The sequence below is a fragment of the Echinops telfairi genome, unplaced genomic scaffold (genome assembly GCF_000313985.2).
Source record: "Echinops telfairi isolate 266 unplaced genomic scaffold, ASM31398v2 ScPeMD7_20;HRSCAF=75, whole genome shotgun sequence".
NCBI classification, from domain to species: Eukaryota; Metazoa; Chordata; class Mammalia; order Afrosoricida; family Tenrecidae; genus Echinops; species Echinops telfairi.
The window spans coordinates 14,815,262-14,834,471 of record NW_022103917.1 but is presented as its reverse complement, the minus strand read 5'-3'; the positions used below and the strand labels follow the sequence as shown (position 1 = coordinate 14,834,471).

General features: G+C 40.5%; 1 protein-coding gene across 1 annotated transcript; it reads left to right on the top strand.

Annotated features, from left to right (window-relative positions):
* The first annotated feature begins 421 nt into the window (after positions 1 to 421).
* On the top strand, positions 422 to 1,441 carry LOC101645051 (L-lactate dehydrogenase A chain-like). The gene is given in 1 exon segment (XM_013007893.2): positions 422 to 1,441. A coding segment is annotated over 1 exon segment (1,005 nt). The 5' UTR covers positions 422 to 436.
* The last annotated feature ends 17,769 nt before the right edge of the window (positions 1,442 to 19,210 follow it).

Genomic DNA, 19,210 nt, shown 5'->3' with positions numbered 1-19,210 from the left:
GAATGTCCATGAATTTGTTTCTCTAGTCTACTTGGAATAACACACAGCCTAATGTTCTTACAACTGATTTGCTGTTTAAAGCAGATCCCATTATGGAGGCGATTACATTGTGTTAGATGACTTCATGGGCAATTACTAGGTCTTAACTGCCAAACCTCTGAGAATCCTGGCCCAGCCAAGCCGATGCAAAACCTTTAACTATTACAGAGGGTAAATCACTAACCACAGAGTCAACACACATTACCTTGAGTGAAGGAAAAAGTGTTATTCAACAAGAAAAAAAATGAATGTATGGATTGTGATAAGAGCTGTATGAGTCCTCAATAAAATGATTTTTAAAAACCCAAAAATTCCCCGCCGCTGCTGCCACTGTCTGCTTCCTTCGCCTCCCGCTCGCCCGACGTGCAGTCTGGTTCCTTCCTCTTCCAAAAGCACCATGGCAACTCTGAAGGAGCAGCTGATTCAGAATCTCCTGAAGGAAGAACAGACCCCCCTCCCCCAGAACAAGATTACAGTTGTTGGGGTGAGTGCTGTGGGCATGGCCTGTGCCATCAGGATCTTAATGAAGGACTTGGCAGATGAACTTGCCCTTGTTGACGTCATGGAAGACAAATTGAAGGGTGAAATGATGGATCTCCAGCATGGCAACCTTTTCCTTCGAACACCAAAAATCGTCTCTGGGAAAGACTATAATGTCACTGCAACTTCCAAGTTGGTAATTATCACGGCTGGAGCTGGTCAGCAGGAGGGAGAAAGTCGTCTTAATTTGGTCCAACACAACGTGAACATCTTCAAATTCATCATTCCGAACGTCGTGAAGCACAGCCCAAACTGCAAGTTGCTCAGTGTTTCTAATGCAGTGGATATCCTTACCGATGTGGCTTGGAAGATAAGTGGCTTCCCCAAGAACTGTGTTATCGGGAGTGGTTGCAATCTGAACTCAGCACGGTTCCGTTACCTCATGGGGAAGAAGCTGGGAGTCCACCCATTAAGCTGTCACGGATGGGTCCTTGGGGAGCATGGAGACTCGAGTGTGCCAGTTTGGAGTGGAGTGAATGTTGCTGGTGTCTCCCTGAAAAATCTGCATCCTGCTTTAGGCACTGATGGAGATAAGGAACAGTGGAAAGAGGTCCACAAACAGGTGGTCGAAAGTGCTTATGAGGTGATCAAACTGAAAGGCTATACTTCCTGGGCCATTGGGCTGTCTGTGGCTGACTTGGGAGAGAGTATAATGAAGAATCTCCGGCGGGTACATCCCATTTCCACCATGATGAAGGGACTTTATGGTATAAACTAAGACGTCTTCCTCAGTGTCCCGTGCATCCTTGGACAGAATGGAATCTCAGACATAGTGAAGCTGACCCTGACTCCTGAGGAAGAGGCCCGATTGAAGAAAAGTGCAGATACACTTTGGGGGATCCAAAAAGAGCTGCAGTTTTAAAGTCTCGTACCAGCCACTTCACTGTCTGGGCTACAAATGGATGTTAGTAGGGGTGTGCATGTTGCTCTCTTTATCTGCTCTATGACTAAAGCAGTAAAATGAGCATCTAGGGAAAACCTTCGTTCCCTAAAGTCAGACCTGGGGATGGGCCATAAAGCCTGACAACTCTTTCCTGAGGTGAATACTTATCATGTGTCCTTCTGTATTGGTTAGCATACAATTGTTCTCCACCTCCGAGACCCCACTGCCAAGGTGTTTACTGTGTGTGATAGAGCTTCTGGTACCTTCACTCAACATCCCAAGTCCAGCTTCCTTCCCCCAATCACATCTTGGGCTCCAGTGTGTAAAGTAATTCCAGTATTGCATTTCTTGTGCATAACTGTCCTAAGGATTTTATTTTGTGTACAATATTTATCCAAATAGTGTGTATTTGCCATATAATGTAAAAAGACCTACATGAAAACAGTGCAACTATCTGTTCTACCAACGAAAACGCCAAATAAGCCATGCACAGTGAAAAAAAAAGGAAAGAAAAAAATGATGAGGGCAAAGGAAGACACCGGGAGAACTGCCACAGCTCAAGGCATCAGAATAAATACTGTTATGTATATTTTCATATTGATTGTATTGTGTTATTTTCTGTTATATGATATTATAAAAGATGAGTAAATACTTCATAAATATTCACTGACTTTAAAGAAGTGTCTTTCTCTTTGAAATTTTATACAAAGTTAGGAGCACAGTAGCAAGGCAAACACCGAGATATAAAATAGTAAAGCACAGTGCATACAATATTCTGTTAGGACTCTGAAGAGTTCTATTAACGTGGCCTCTTAGATTGATTGCCCCATGGTAACCAGTTCAGCTTGCTCTGTGAGTCATAACAACAGGTTTTAATGAGTCTTAGAGTCATGGCCAATGAATGCCACTTGGAATACCATTTTGCAGGTCTGAGACTACTTAAAATCCTTGTTTATTCATCACCTCTATCCACTTGGAAAGCTTCCTGAATCACATGGGATCAAACCTAAGGCTTTTGTAGAAAGAGGCAGAAGCTTAATTATTTCTCTTGATCTATTGTACCAGGCCAGACATTTTGCTTAGGTTCCTAAATACCCTGAGAATTTGGTGAAAACTATAGGCCTCACTTCCCCAATGAATGCATAAACCCCTTAGTCTCCTAGTCATCTAACCACAATTTAGTACACAATTTGGGGGAAGTGGGGTATCAAAATCTTTCTAAAGTTGGTTATGGATTCCCTATCAGTTAATAAACCTTAGGATAAGAATGTGTGGCTTAGTTGAACAAGGTCTGCTCTTTTGTTTTTGTTTTGCTTTCTTTTTCTGAGATTGTTATGGGATTTTGATTATTGAGCCCTTCACTCATGGTTGCAAAGCACATGCACAATAAATTCGTGGTATCAAATATTTTATTTTAATCATGGTTTTCTTTTCTTTTCTAAAGGGATGCTCATATACATGAGGATGCATCAATGCAGCTTAGTTTTCAGAGCCAAAATGAAATGGCTCATTTACACAAAATTGGGGGAAAGAGGATACTTGTCTTAATTCTTTGGCTTTGTCTGTGAGCAGCTGGCATGACACTGCCCAAGGGAGATTTAATCAAATTTTAGGAAATTGATTTATACTACATATATATTTTAATACCCAGATATGTGGGGATGATATTAGCAATCATCTCTAAACTTATACACCTCATTCTCCCACAAAGGAAAGCAAAATCCTAAGGTAATAGAATATATTGTTTGCTGACACATAGAAGGATCTCTGAATAGCATATTTCTTAATTTTTTGTTATTAAATCAGAATTTTCTCTGTGTCCTACTTGCTCTTGCTGAATGGTACATTTGACATGTAGATGTTGATGCATAATCAATGAACTCTTTTAAAATTCCAATTCCCCTATCTATAGCAGAATCATCATTCATTAAATAAGGAGTGAGGTGGGACTGGGGAAAAGAGGAGTGGATTAGGACTGGGAAACTAAGCTTATTCTTTTAGCTATTGCCTGTTGGCCATCAGAACTTGGGCAAATTTGTGTCAGGGACCCCTTTATGCAAATGGTTAACAGAATAGAGACAATGCCTTAAAGATGTGGTAATAGCCTCATGTTACGCTAACCTCTTTATGTTTCTTCACAGGATCAGCTATAAAGCTCTTAAAAAGTGGAGGGTTTAAGTGTTTATGCTTTTCTGGAACCCCAGGAAAAGGGGTAGATAGGGAAGCCATGGCCCCTTCCATAACCCAAACTATGAGAGAGTAGAGGAGAAAGTTACTATGGAGAGGAGAGGAGGTTGAAATCTTGTAGCTTACAATAAAGAAGAAAAAGGGAGCATGGAGAATGGCTGGGCCTAAGAAGTGGTCTTGCAGTTTTTCATTCAACTAGCAGACAAAAATTATCCATGGAAACAAAAAAGAACCTATACTAATTTCATAGAACATTTTTAAGAAACCTATATCAACTGGGTGGCCTAAGAAACAAGATTTATTGTCTCAGTTCTGGAAGCTAGAGTCTGGATTCTGGGTTTTGGCCTAGTTGTACTCTTTCCAAAGGCTATAGTAGTAGAAAACACTTCCTTATCTTTTCCAGCTCTTGGTAGCACGAGATATTGCTAGATTTGTGACAGCATAACTCCAATCTCTGCCCCGCTTTTCACATGGTAGTATTCCCTCTGTATCAGTGTCAGTCTCTCTGCTTACTTTTCTTATAAAGACACTGACATTGTTGTTGTTAGGTGACATTGAGTCAATTTTTTTTACTCCCAGTGATCTATTGTTACAGAGTAAGACTTCTCCATAAAATTATCTAGGCTGTGATTTTTACAGACCACCACTCATAGGTCAGTTTGTCACGCTGCAGGTCCTTGCATGTTGCTGTGGTGCTGGAACTTATTACACCAATATTTCAAGTGCTAGCAGGTGGACAGGTGAACCTGGATTCTAACAAGGTGCCAATGAAGTTGGACAGGTTTCAAAAGCCAAGTTGGACAGGTTTCAATGGAGCTTCCAGACTAAGAAGAGATAAGGAAGAAGGATTCAGCTATTCAATCCTGAGGGATTAACCACTGAAAACCTTATAAATAGCAACAGAACATCATCAGACATAGTACCAGAAGATGAATCGCTCAGGTTGGAAGACACTCAAAAATATTACTGAGAAAGAGCTGCCTCTTCAAAGTAGAGTCAACTTTAATGATTTAGATGGATCAAAGCTTTTGGGACCTTCATTTTCTGACGAGGTAGGATTTAAAATGAGAAGAAACAACTTCAAACATCAATAATTGGAATGTAGAATATATGAATTATTATTGAAGGAGAATTGAAATTTTTCAAAAATGAAATGAACACATGAAGACCAATATCCTAGGCATTAATTGAGCTGAAATCAACTGGCATTCGCCATTTTAAAGTGGACAACCATATGATTTATTATGCTTGGAATGACAATTTGAAAAACAATGGAATCATATTCATACTCAGAAAGAAACTTGCAAGGTCTATCCTGAAATACAATTCTATCTCTGACAGAAAAATCACACCCACTAGGAAGTTCAGTTAGTAAGACTATTATTCAAAATTACACCATGACTACTAAAGCAAGTGATGAATAAATTCAAAAATTCTACCAGTTTCTTCACTCCAAAATTTATCCAACATGCCATAGAGATGCATTGCCAATTGCTGGTGACTAAAATGTGAAAGTTGGAAACAAAGAAGAAAGGAACAGTAGTCAGAAAATATGACCTTGGTGATAGAAATGTAATTGAAAATGTCATGATAGAATTTTGCAAGACCAATGACTTCTTCATTGCAAACACCCCCTTTTAACAACATAAATGGTAATTATACAAGTGGACTTCCCAGGTGGGAAATACAGAAATAAAATTACTATATCCATGAGAAGAGGCATTGGAGAAACTAAAAAGACCAACTGTGTAATAAGCAATGGCTCATATGTAAGTTCAGATTGAAGCTAGAGAAATTAAAACAAATCCACAAGAGCCAACATAAAACCTTGAGTATACCCCCTTTGAATTAAAGTATATCTCAAGAATAAATTCAAATGCATTGGAGCACTAATTACCAGAGACCTTCCAAGTTGTACAATGGCATCAAGAATGGGATGTAATGCATAAAGAAAGCAAAAGGCCATTAAAAAGACAAAAAAGACCAAAGTGGATATAAGAAGATAGTCTGAAACTTGTCTCTAAACATAGAGTAGGTAAAATGAATGGAAAAATGATGAAATATAAAGAGGCAAACCAAAAATCCCTGAAATGTTATTTTAAAATGTGCAAAGGCCTGGAGTTAGAAAGACAAAAAGGAAGCACATGCTCAGCATGTCTCAAGCTAAAAGAAATGAAAAAAAATCACATCTCAATTGACAAGACTGAAAGATTCTATAGGTCAAGTATTGAGTGATGCAGGAAACATCAAAAGAAGATGGAAATAATACACAAAATCAATGTAACAGAAAGAATTTGCCAATGTTCAAGTAATTCAAGAAGTAGTACAAGATCAAGAACTGATGATACTGAAGGAAGAAGTCCCAGCTGCATTGAAGGCATTAGACAAACACACGGCTTCAGGAATTGACAGTATAACAGTTGAAATGCTTCAACAAGCTGATGAAGCACTAAACACATTCACTGGTCTATCCCAAGAAATTTGGGACACAGTTACATGGCCAACCAATTGAAAGAGGTCCATAATTATGCCCATTCCAAAGAAAGGTGACCCAGTGGAATGTGGAAATAATTGAACAGTGTCTTTCACATAGCATGCAAGTAAAGTTTTGCTGAAGATCATCCAACAATTATTGTAGTGGTACGTTGCCAGGGAGCTGGCAGAGGTTCAGGCTATATTCAGAAGAGGATATGGAACAAGGAATATAATTGCCAACATCAGATGGATCATTGCTGCAAGCAGAAAATACCAGAAAGAAGTTGATTTGTATTTTATTGACTATGGCAAGGCATTTGACTGTGTGGATCATAACAAACTATGGATTAGTATTGAGAAGAATGGAGATTCTAAAACACATCTTTGTGCTCATTTAGAACCTGTGCATGGATCAAGAGAAAATCATTTAACAGGCCAAGGTAACATCACATGGTGTAAAATAAAGACTGTATCAGGGATATACCCTTTCATCATATTTATTAAATCCCTATGCTGAGCAACAATCTAAGAAGCTGAACTATATGAAGAAGATCAAAGAATCAGGATTTGAGGAAGGTTTATTAACACTTCATGAACTGCTACCACCACCTTGCTTGCTGAATGTGAAAAAACAACTTGGAACACTTGCTGGTGCAAAAAAAAAGACCACGGAATTCAGTATGGACTACAACTCAATGTAAGAAAAACAAAAATCGTCTCACAACTGGGTTGTTATAGCTAGGTTTTGTGTCAACTTGACGAGGTCACAATTCTCAGTTAAGACCCAATGATCTAAACCAAAACCCAATTCACTGCCATTAAGTTGATTCTGGCTCATGGTATCCCTATATGATGGTAGAACTACCCCTATGTGTTTTTGAGACTGTAACTTTTTATGGGAGTAAAAAGTCTTGTCTTTCTCTCAACTGGTGGTCTCTAACTGCTGACCTTGTGGATTACAACCCAACGTGTAATAACTGCCTCATCATAGTGCCTAACACAACGTAATCAACTTTATATGGGGGATGGCCTCCCTCCAATATGTTTGTCCTGTGTAAAAGTTTGCTTGGTTTTGGCTGGATCTGAATTTGGCATCTGGCTCATTTACCTCCAGTTCTTTGGAACTGAGCTAACAGCCTTCCTTCCATATTGTCTGCCAATCCTGGAAGTCAGCAGAGGACTGGCATCTGATCTTCTGACCTGGGATTTTTTCACCTCTGCTGAATTTAGATTCATCCACCTCTGCAGCCTTCAGCCTGTGGTCTTCCGGTACATCTTAGGTACATCAACCGATGTAGCCTATGGGAGTCAGGAGCAACCTCTAGATTAACATCTGACCCAAGGAGTTGGAGCCTTCCTGGACTTGGACTTGCCTGCTTTTACAACTGTGTTAGCAATTTTCTTGATATAAATTTATACACACACATGCATGAAAAGCATCACTGGTTTTGCTTCTTTAGATAACCCAGCCAATAGACAACATCATGATAAATGTAAAAAAAATGTAGATGTCAAAGATTTTATCTACATTCAACTCTCCAAATGATGTATTGCATTCGGAAATTCTGCTGCACAATCTCTCTTATAAATGTTAAAGAGTAAAGATGTCACTTTGAGGACTAAGATGCACTTAACCCAAGTCTTGGTATGTTCCTTTGCTTTATATGCATATGAAGTCTAGAAAATTAATAAGAACAAACTGCTGAAAAACAGATGCATTTTAATTCTTAGGCCAATGAAGAATGTTGAAAGCACCATGTACTGCCAGAGGAACAAACAAATCTGTCTTAGAAGAAGTACAGCCAAAATGCTCCTTAGACACGAGGATGACAAATTTTGTCTTATGTGCTTAGAATGTGTTATTAGGAGAACAAGTCTCTGGAAAGGGACATCACATTTTTAAAGTACAGGGTCAGAGAAAAAGAAGAAGACCCTTAATGATATGGACTAACACAGTGGCTAACAATGGGCCCAAACCAGACAACAAATTGTGAGATTGGGGCAGGAACAGGTAATGCTTGCTGTATTGGACACGGGGTTACAATGAGTTGGCACTGATTTGGTGGCACCTAACAGCAACAAAAACAGTCCTTTGGGGAGCAGATTTCCAAGCCTTTCTTTGGATGGGTTCCAGCCTCCAGCATTTCAGTTAGTAGCCAAGCACTTAACTGTTGCCCCACCTACACTGACGAAGAGAATATTAAAGGCATCCATCATAATGCAGTAAGTGCTTATGCTAGTCCAATATGGCCTATACTAGCAAGTAATTAGGTCTGTTATGACTCCATTTCCAAATAATGTCCCATTCTGAGGTGCCAGACAGTTGGGACTTCAACTTCTTTTCGGGAATGCAATCCAACCTATAACAGAACTCAATAGTCTTGCCTAGATTTTCTTTTCAGATCTTGAGTACTATCAAAGTATCAATTAGAAAGGAAGGTTATTTTACAGATTAGGTAATATAAAAACCTCCTGACTACACAACATCCAGAAATTCTGGAGAGAATGTATATTTTAATACATAAATGAGTGTACTGTTAAGAAAGAGCGATCTCTAGGAGTAAGGGCTCAAAAGGAAACAAAAACGAAAGGAAACGTTTGTCAGCTAAACCTGACTAAGGCTGGCCTTGGACAGGGTGGGTGGGGAAGTTTGGTCTCAGTAATCCAAGGGCCTGAGTTTACAGTAGACCTGCCATTTTATTGGATGAGACCTTGTCATTCTATCAAACTTTTTTCTGTAAACATGATTTCCTTTAAACTCAATTCACTGCCATTGAATAGGCTCCATGTGGGTTTCTGCGGCTATCAGTCTTTTCAGGAGCAGGAAGTCTTACCGCCTCCTCCAGAAGGGCGAGTGGGTTAGAAATGCTGACCGTGTGTTTGGCAGTCTAATACGTAAGCATCTCTGTATGCTACCAGAACGCCTCTAGGGGGCTTCAAAATGGAATGAAAAGATCATGGAATTTTCCCAGGAACTTTTTGAACCCGCTTCATATATATAAGGACTATTATGAAGTTTATGCCGGTTAGATCTGACATCTGGTTCTTCTTGCAGATGGTGTGTTTCCTGTTTGCCCACTGCCAATGTTTAGGTCACAGTTTTGGGTTTCTTTGTGTGTCTCATAATATTTTGAATATTGGATATTTTATTTCTATTTTAAAAGTGTATTGTAGTGGATTTTGTGAAGATTTGTTGAGCATAGCATTAGTTTTACATTCAATAATTCCGACACATTTTGCTTCACCTCATCTATTGCAATCCTCTCAATGTACCATCACAGATCCCACTTCCTCCCTGTTTCCTGTTTCCATTTCTCCTTCTTTCCTAACCCTCTGAACTTTGTCCTTGGTTAAATGCTGCCTTTTATTTTTAATCTTAAATTACTAGTTATATTAGAACATGCGGATGAGCTCAATTCCACACCTACAGGGTTACTAAGGGCCATAGTCTGGAGGGTCCCACTAGTCTCTAGCTGACTAGTAAGCCTGGTCTTTTATGATTTTGAGATTTGTTCCACATTTTTTTCCTCCCACTTTCTCCAAGGCCTTCTAATGTAATCATGAAGAATAGTTTGTAAAGGTAACTGTATCATCTTGTTTTTCTGGTCTCAGGGGTTGTGGAGAGTGTCATTTACATGATCCTCATAAGCTTTTGATGAGCGCTGGTGGCATAGTGGGTTGCAAGTTGTGTTGGTAACCACAGGGTCACAATTTGAACACACCAGCTGCTCTTCAGGAGAAAGATCAGGTTTTCTTTTCCTGTAAATATTTACAGTCTCAGAAACCCACAGGTGCAATTCTACCCTGTCCTATAGTGTGGCCATGAGTCTGAATTTACTCTATAGCAGTGAGGGTTTTCATGAGCTTTTAAGATTCCAGTCTTTAAAAAGTAGAATGTAGAACACTGTCTTGGTGAACTATGTTATGCCAATTGGCCTGAGACTATGATCCTGATCTCCCAGGCAAAAGAGGATGTTTTAGGTAATGTAGTTTAGCTACTGTAGACATGGTTCCCATGTTTTTGGAGGCTTCTTGCTTTTTGATTTTTGTTGTTGTTTGATAATCTGTTTATTTGTTTAATGATTCGATGGAATAATTCTATATTAAGTCTATTTCTTATGTCATATGTAGTCTGTGATGTCCTTGTTCAGCTTTTTCACTTAAATTTTATCTTCTAGCTTGAATTCCCAGGAGTCATCCTTATATGTGCATAAAGCACTTTGGGGGCAAAGGTTATGCTTCAGTCCCCTTATGATTTCTTTTCACTATTTAATCATTGGATGTATGTGGTCTGTAGACTCACAGATCAGAGAGTTTATTATTCTGCCTTCAGCAAGTGCTTAGAAGCTGGAAGTTGTCAAGGAGCAGCAGCATTGTAGGCACACTGGAAGTTCCCAAGGAGCAGCAGCGTTGTAGGCACACTGTTTTCCAGCTCACCAGGGATTTTATTTTTACCTAACTTCCTGGGAGTCACCCTAATTTATTGTTCTGTCATTGGCCAGTGGTTGTTTAAGCTCCTTGGAAGTCAAAGAGTTTCAAGGGCCCATTGGGTGTCAATACATTTGCACGTGGTTTGGTGAATGCTTTCAAGTATACACCATATATTGTTTTGATTGCTCCTAAGTGGATGCTGCCTAATGCAAGCATGTAGCCCTCTGTTCCTTTATATTGGTGTGTGATCCTGGGGCATGAAGGGCAGCTCTTCATTGATATCTCCCTCCCTGATGCTCTCTGCTAATCTTCTGAATGTTCTGCCATTTTTTTATTCTAGTATAATGATGATACCAGTACATATTAATTGCTTGCCACCAAAATCTTCAACATTTTATGTGATGCCTGTAGGTATGACCTCCTCCATATTTTCTCTTAAATAAAGTCTGTCATATCAGGCATAACTGTCAGGTTTTCAGTCCTTATAGCCTGCATCTATCCTTGGGCAAAACCTGTGTCCCCATACACTTGAGCTGGAGGGAGTGACAGAATTTTTTTTCCTTTTGGGGTGATATCTATACTTTACTGAGGGGGCTTCTAAGCTTGTCCCTTCCATGGTGAAACCCTTATCCTAGGAGTAAAACAGGATGGGGTGGATTGAGATCAAGTATTCTTGGCCCATTGACCCATTTCACCCTCACCTTAAGAGTGGGAGTTGAATAGGAAAAGGTGGGAGCTGAATGGAAGTTCTAGTCCTTACACTCACCTGTTGAAATCGAGGTCCTGCAATGCAAGGATGGGAAGAACAAGAAATACCAGTAGCTGGCCCCTCCCAGATTATAACTGTACTCCTACACTACGAGTTGTGGGGAGGGACTACCACTATTTACTCCTACCCAGGTTAGAGATGTTATCACTGTATAGTGCTATGAGGTGAGGAATGGGGACAGGTTGTACCTCAAATACAACAGACTCTCACTCTTCTTACTGAGAATTTGTAGATTTTCCTGAATAACTTTTTTTCTCTTTGGTTGTATGCTCTTAATGGAAATTTCTAGAGACTGAAAAAGTTTTTACTTTCATAAATTGTAATAGGTAAATGGTTGTTTCCTTGTGGAATATTTCACTGAATTCTTCCTACCACCAATTCAAAAGTCCCACTTGTCTATGGGTCATATCTTATGAGAAAGGAAGAATTATTAAGAAAATGGAATCAGGGCATAGGGATCCAGTAAAAAAATCTATAAGACCAAAGGGGCAATAATTACTCTAAAGCAAAAATGAGAAGATAGGGTGTCTGGGAAACTAGAGTACTAGAAACTGAAAGGTCAGAATGGAATTAACGAGAATGCTAACATGTTCTAAAATATATAACTAATGTCACTGAGAAACTAGTGGAGAAATTGTGAAATGGGATCCCAATTTTCACACACAAAAAAAATTTAGAAAATATCTTAAAGACAGTGAGAAAGCAGAATTTTAAAGGTTGGAGTCAAGAGTTATAGAGAATATTTTCCAAACAGTAGAACTGGGGCCTCACCTCATGAAAGGTAGTGATATTTGCCTGGCTGGGCTTCAGAATTACTGTGGACTGCTATGGGTCTCTTGTTTCCTTCTTTTTAAAATGAGAATGTGGTTAGCCTATCTTTATTTCACCATTGTGTGGTGTGTGTGTATGGGGAACATCATTTAATTCACAAAGTATAGTCCTCAGTTCTGTATTCAAGGACTTTCGCTTAAGGAATCCAATCCCACCTAGACATGAATTAGATGAAGGCATCCTGGTCCTCCAGCCTGAACCTGATGTCAAAATGGGATGAGAATTCTGGGTCCTTTGCAGTGTGTGAGTGAGCTTGGTGAATAATTTATAGTTATATGTTATATTGAAAACAGATGTACTCTACCTCCTGTCTCCTTGAATCTGGGCTCATTTTGGTGATTTTCTTGACTTAGAGAATTCAGTGGATGTATGGGCTAATATTTTGGAGGCAAGATCAGAAGAAACTTTGATCTTTTGCCTAGGATTTCCAGCCACCATGCTGTGAGGAAGTCCAATCAGCCACATAGAGATTCACATCTAAACAGAAACCAAGTCCTCTAGTTGAAAGTTCTAGCTGAGCTCCCAGCTGACACCCAACGTCAATTTGCCAGTAATGAAACTGAGCCATTTTGAAAATGGATAGTCTAGTCCCAGTGAATGGATTTTAGATGACACTACATAGAGTACAGATGAGCCATACCCATGCAAAGTTGAGGTTCTTGAGCAAAATAAATGATCATTATGGTTTATACTCGTTGCTGTGCAATTGACTGACTTAAACAAAAGGTTGGTGGTTCAAACCCATCAATCACGGGAGAAAGTTATGGTGGTCTACTTCCATAAGATTTGCTGCCACAGTAGGTATAGAAAAAAGCCACTTATCTCACATTATATGGGTTGAGGTACAGGCAATCAGAGGAGGGGGGGACAGGCCAAACCCAAGGATGTACATGTCATTTCAACACAGAGAAGAGGAAAGATAGAGGGGAGAGAAAGTGGGGGGGGGGAGAGAGACAATGGCACTGGGGAAGCAGGGCACTAATCCACCCAGGGCGAGGGTATTGTATATGTCTCCACAGAAATGGGAGTGTGAGTGCAGACCCCATCACATTCCTTCAAACCTTAAGGGCAACGTGAGCAAGTCATGAACAGAGGGCTACAGGGCCAGCCCCCATCAGAGCCAAACTGACCCGCTCCCTAAAAATATGTGCTACAGAGGACAGATAACATTAAACCTAGTGGTTGGGGAGTGGGGCCAGCCTGCTATACCCACACATTCACAAACCAGGAAGGAAAAAGAGTGAGGAACTAGACCCCATATAGACACATCAGGCCATCAGGCCCTGAAGACAAAGTCGCTGCACAGAGCTGCTGAGGCAGAGAGAAGACTGTAGGGTCGACAACAGTTCGATACATGATGTCCACTTGCTGGAGCATACCATGACAGAGGACAATACTGGGGACACACTGCGAGGAGCAAGCCCGGCCTGACCCACCCCCACAGTGGGGCAAAACAAGAAAGAAACATAACAGATCAGCAGCTGGAGAAAAGCCAAGCCACAAAGTCCCTGAGGAGTCCCCCAAATAGATTTATGGCTAGGGTGGGGCTGTTCCTGGAAACCCCAAGGACCGATGGGGAGATAGTCATAAAGGTCAGCGGACAGACCTAGAATTATGAATAGTTTTTTCATTTGTTTTTGGTTTGGAGGTTTTTCGCTAGCCTTTCCCCCCCTCTCTTTGCAGCAGAAGACCCCAAGCTAAACAAAACAAAAACCCATATTGTTGAGAACAAGGTGGGTCAGAGCAGAGACCCAAAACCCATCTGTAGAGAAGAGAACATCCCCTCACAGAAAGGTCACAAGGAATGGATGAGTCAACCAGGGCGCAGTATAGCACTAATAAAACACACAATATTCCTCTGGTTCTTTGAGGCTTCCTCACCCTCCCTATCACGACCCCGGTCCTGCCTTTCAGTTCTGGGTAGACCGGAGCATGTACTCTGGTACAGGTAAGAACTCATCACACACGGAATCCAGGTCAGATAAACCCCTTAGAAACAGAAATGGGAGTATCGATACCAGGAGGGTAGGGGGAATGTAGGGGAAGGAAGGATGGAAGCGGGGACCGTTTGCAATGGTCCCCACCCCCATCCCACGGGGAATGAACAACAGAAACGTGCTATACTGCACTCTGGATGATTTGTCCCTTCCTTGTGACCCTTCTGTGATGGGATGTCCAATTGTCTACAGATGGGCTTTGGGTCTCCATTCTGAGCCCACTCATTCACATCAGTATGATTATTTGGGGTCTTCTAATTCCTGATACCTGATCTTTTAATAGCTGAGCACCATCAGCTTTCTTCACCACATTTGCTTGCACACCCATTTTGGCTTCAGCAATCGTGTCGGGATGGTAAGCATCACAGAATGCCATGGATAACAGCAATGTTTGAGAGTATGCATACAGTAGATTATATTTATATACGTTCAAAAACTAAGTAAAATTATTCTATATATTATTTATTGACACACATTTTTATAGCAAAAGTATAAAACCAAGCAGCTGAGTAATGTACATCAACTTCAGGAAATTGGCTCTCCCTGGGGTGGAAAGAAAGGCGGCAGTAGAGATGGAAATGGGGCTTTAGCTATAATAGTAATGTTTTCTTTCATTCTTTTTGTCTTTTATATGTGTAAAAAAAAATAAGACCAAGAGTTTATATTTGTTTTATATTAATAGTAAGCACACAGGTGTCTGATATATTATTTTATGTAATTTGTATGCATGGGCTCATTCATATTTTATAATGAAAAAGAGAGAGGTGTGATAGGTTTTGTGTCAACAGGGTTGAGTAGGGTTCTCAGTTATGGTTAGGTGCTTTTTAAACAGTTCTGAGCCACTGTGACCCTATGCACAACAGAACAAAACATTGTCCAATCCTGTGTCATCCTCACAATTGTTTCTACGTTTGAGCTCATTGTTGCAGCCACTGTTAAAAGTCATCTTATTGAGGACCTCCTTCTCTTTCACTGCCCTTCTACTTTATCAAGTGTGATGTCATTGTCTAGAGACTGGTCTCTCCTGACAGCACATCCAAAACACGTAAGATGAAGTTTTGCCATCTTTGCTTCTAAGGAGAATTCTGGATGCACTTCTCTGGGAAAGATTTATTTGTCCTTTGAACAGTCCAGCGTACTTTGAATATTCTTCTCCAGCATCACAATTCAAACACATCAATCCTTCTTCGGATTCAGTGTTCAACTTTCACATGCATATGATACAATGGAGAATACCATGGTGCACCTTAGTCCTCAAAGTAAGATCCTTGATCTTCAATACTCTCTTGTGCAGCATATTTGCTCAATACAACACATATTTTGATCTCTTGACTACTGCTTCCATGATCATTGAATTGTGGATCCAAGTAAGATAAAATCCTTGACAACTTTTACCTTTTCTCCATTTATCATAATGTTAATGATGGGCCTAGTTGTGGGGATTTTTGTCTCCTTTACATTGAGTTGTAATCCATACTGAAAGCTACAATTTTTGATCTTCATCAGCAAATGCTTCAATTCCTCCTCACTTTCAGCAAGCAAGGTTATGTTATCTACATACCACAGGTATGCAGTTACACGCGTAAGCCTTCTTCCAATCCTGATGCCACATTCTTTTTCATATAATTCAGCTTATTTGATGACTTGTTCAGCTTATATATTGAATAGGTATGGTGAGAGGATACAATCCTGATGCACACCTCACTTGATTTTAAACCAAGCAGTATGCCCTTGTTCTGTTTGTACAACTGCCTCGTGATCCATGTACAAGTTCCAAATGAGCACAGTGAAGTGTTCTGGAATTCCCATTCTTCTCAAGGCTATCCATAGTTTGTTATCCATACAGTCAAATGCGCTGGCATAGTCAATAAAACACATTTGTATTTTTGTTATTGTCTGCTTTGAGCCAAAGTCCATCTTATATCAGCAATAATATCCCTTGTTCCACATCCTTTTCAGAATCTGGACTGAATCTCTGGCAGCTCCTGGTATGATTTCAATGACATTGTTCTATAATTTGAGGATTCTGTTAGGTTACTTTTCCTTGAAATGGGTACAAATATGTATCTCTTCCAGTCAGTTGGCCAAGTATCTGCCTTCCAAATTGCCTTGCATAGATGAGTGAGTGCTTCTAGTGCTTCATGAGCCTTAACTCATCATTACTTCCATTTGCTTTAGCAACTCAACAATTAAGAGCAAGTTTCAGAATCTCTTCTGACATCCACTTTTTTTAAATCATTCTATTGGGGACTCATACAATTCTTATCACAATCCATACATCCATCCATTGTGTCAAGCACATTTGTACATTTGTTGCCATCATCATTCTCAAAACATTTGTTTCCTACTTGAGGCCTTAATATCAGCTCTTCATTTTTCCCCCTCCCCTCCACATTTGGTACCTGGCTGAGTTTTAGTTGCTGATATTGATCATCTTCAGCATCCCTTCTTACAGATGTAGTCAATTTGGTTTCCGTGTATCCTGTCTGACTAAATCCACATGTATAGTTGCCTTCGTGTGGTTGAAAAAAGCTATTTGTGCTGAATAATTGATCTTTCACAATTCTATCATGGGATCTCTTACTTCATTGCTATCAAGCTCCTATTTTCCAATTCTTTGTTCCTTCATCTTTGTTTCCAATTTTTTTATTCCAATCGCCAAAATAGTCAATGTAGTTTGAATGCACATTGACTCATTTCAGACAGAAGACAGTGGTATTATTCTTCAATTTCTGCATCACTAGAATTAGTGCTTAGTGTATAAATTGGAATAATTGCCTTACATGTGGATAGTTCTCTTTTTTTTAAAATAATCATTTTGTTAGGGGCTCCTCATTCAACTCATCACAATCTGTACATACGTCATCTGTGTCCAGCACTTTAGTACATATGTTGACTTCATCATTCTTACGACACCCACTTTCCACTTGAGCCCCTGGTTTCAGCTCATTTTTCCCTCTCCCTCCCCACTCCCCCCGAACTCCTGATAATTTATAATTTATTATTATTTTATCATATCTTGCCCCATCCCACGTCTCCCTCACCCACTTCTCCGCTGTCCGTCCCCCAAGGAGGAGGCCACATGTAGACCTTGTCCTCTGTTCCCCCTTTCTCCCTCTCCTTCCCTTCACCCTCCCGCCATCGCCACTCTCTCCACTGGTCCTGGGGGGTTCATCTGTCCTGGGTTCACTGTATTTCCAGTTCCTATCTGTGCCAGTGCACCTCCTCCAGTCCAGCTGGATATGTAAGGTAGAATTGGGATCATGATAGTGGGGTGGAGGAAGTATTTAAGAATCGGAGGAAAATTGCATATTTCATTGTTTCTACACTGCATTCCGATTTGCTCCTCACCTCCCCGCAACCCTTCTGCAAGGGGATGTCCAATTCCCCCGGATGGGCCCTGGGTCCTCACTCTGCACTCCCCCTCATTCACAATGTTATGATTTTTTTTTGTCTTTGATGCCTGATACCTGACCCTTTCGCCGCCTTGTCATCTTACAGGCTGGTGAGCTTCTTCCATGTGGGCTTTGTTGTTTCTCAGTTAGATGGCCCCTTGTTTATCTTCCAGCATGTGGGACCCCAGATTCCGTGTAATTTGACAGCTTGGCACCATCAGCTTTCTTCACCACATTTGCTTATGTACCCACTTTGTCTTCAGCATTCGTGTTGGGGTAGGCTGGTGTGTTTCCTCCTTGTGGGTTTTGTTGTCTCTTAGCTAGATGGCTGTCTGTTTGTCTTCAAGCCTGTAAACCCCCAGATGCTGTATCATTTGATAGCCGGGCACCATCTACTTTCTTCACCACTTTTGCTAATGCACCCCCTATGTCCTCAGCGATCGAGTAGGGGTAGGCTGGTGTGCTTCTTCCGTGTGGGTTTTGTTTTCTCTCAGCTAGATGGTGCTTGTTTATCTTCAGGTCTTTAAGGCTTCAGGTGCTATATCTTTTGGTAGCTGAGCACCATCAGCTTTCTTCACCACACTTGCTTGTGCACCCATTGTCTTCAGTGACTTCAGGTGTTATATCTTTTGGTAGCCAAGCATCAATGTGGATAGTTCTTATGCTATCACAGAGAGCATTGTAATTCAAGATAGATTTTTAAATGTCCATTATTTATTTGGGTTTTTTTTTTGTCATTTTGGGCTGTAGTTTTTTGTGTTTTTTAAAAATCATTTTATTGGGGGCTCATACAACTCTTCTCAGAATCCATACATACATCAACTGTGATAAGCACATTTGTACATTTGTTGTCATCATCATTCTCAAAACATTTGCTTTCTACTTGAGCCCTTGGTATCAGCTCCTCATTTTTCCCATCCCTCCCCGCTCCACCCTTCCTCAGGAACACTTGATAATTTATAAATTATTATTATTTTGTCATATCCTACACTGTCCAACGTCTCCCTTCACCCACTTTTCTGTTGTCCACCCCCAGGAAGGAGGTTATATGTAGATCCTTGTAATTGGTTCCCCCTTTATACCCCACCCTTCCTCCACTCTCCCGGTATGGCCACTCTCACCACTGGTCCTGAAGAGATGATCTGTCCTGGATTCCATGTGTTTCCAGTTCTTATCTGCACCAGTGTACATCCTCTGGTCTAGCCAGATTTGTAAGGTAGAATTGGGATCATGATAGTGGAGGGGGGACCATTTAGTAACTAGAGGAAATTTGTATGTTTCATCGTTGCTACACAGTACACTGACTAGCTCGTCTCCTTCCCGCAACCCTTCTGTAAGGGAATGTCCAATTGCCTACAGATGAGTCTTGGGTCCCCAATCTGCCCTCCCCCTCATTCAGAATGATTTGAATTTTGTTTTTTGATCCCTGATCCCTGATCCCTCTGGCACCTTATGATCACATTGACTGGTGTTCCATGTAGGCTTTGTTGCTTTTGAGCTAGATGACTGTTTATTTACCTTCAAACATTTAAGACACCAGATGCTATATGTTTTGATAGCTGGGCACCATCAGCTTTGTTCACCACTTTTGCTTATACACCCATTTGTCTTCAGTGATCTTATTGGGGAGGTGAGAACACAATGATATGATTTTTGTTCTTTG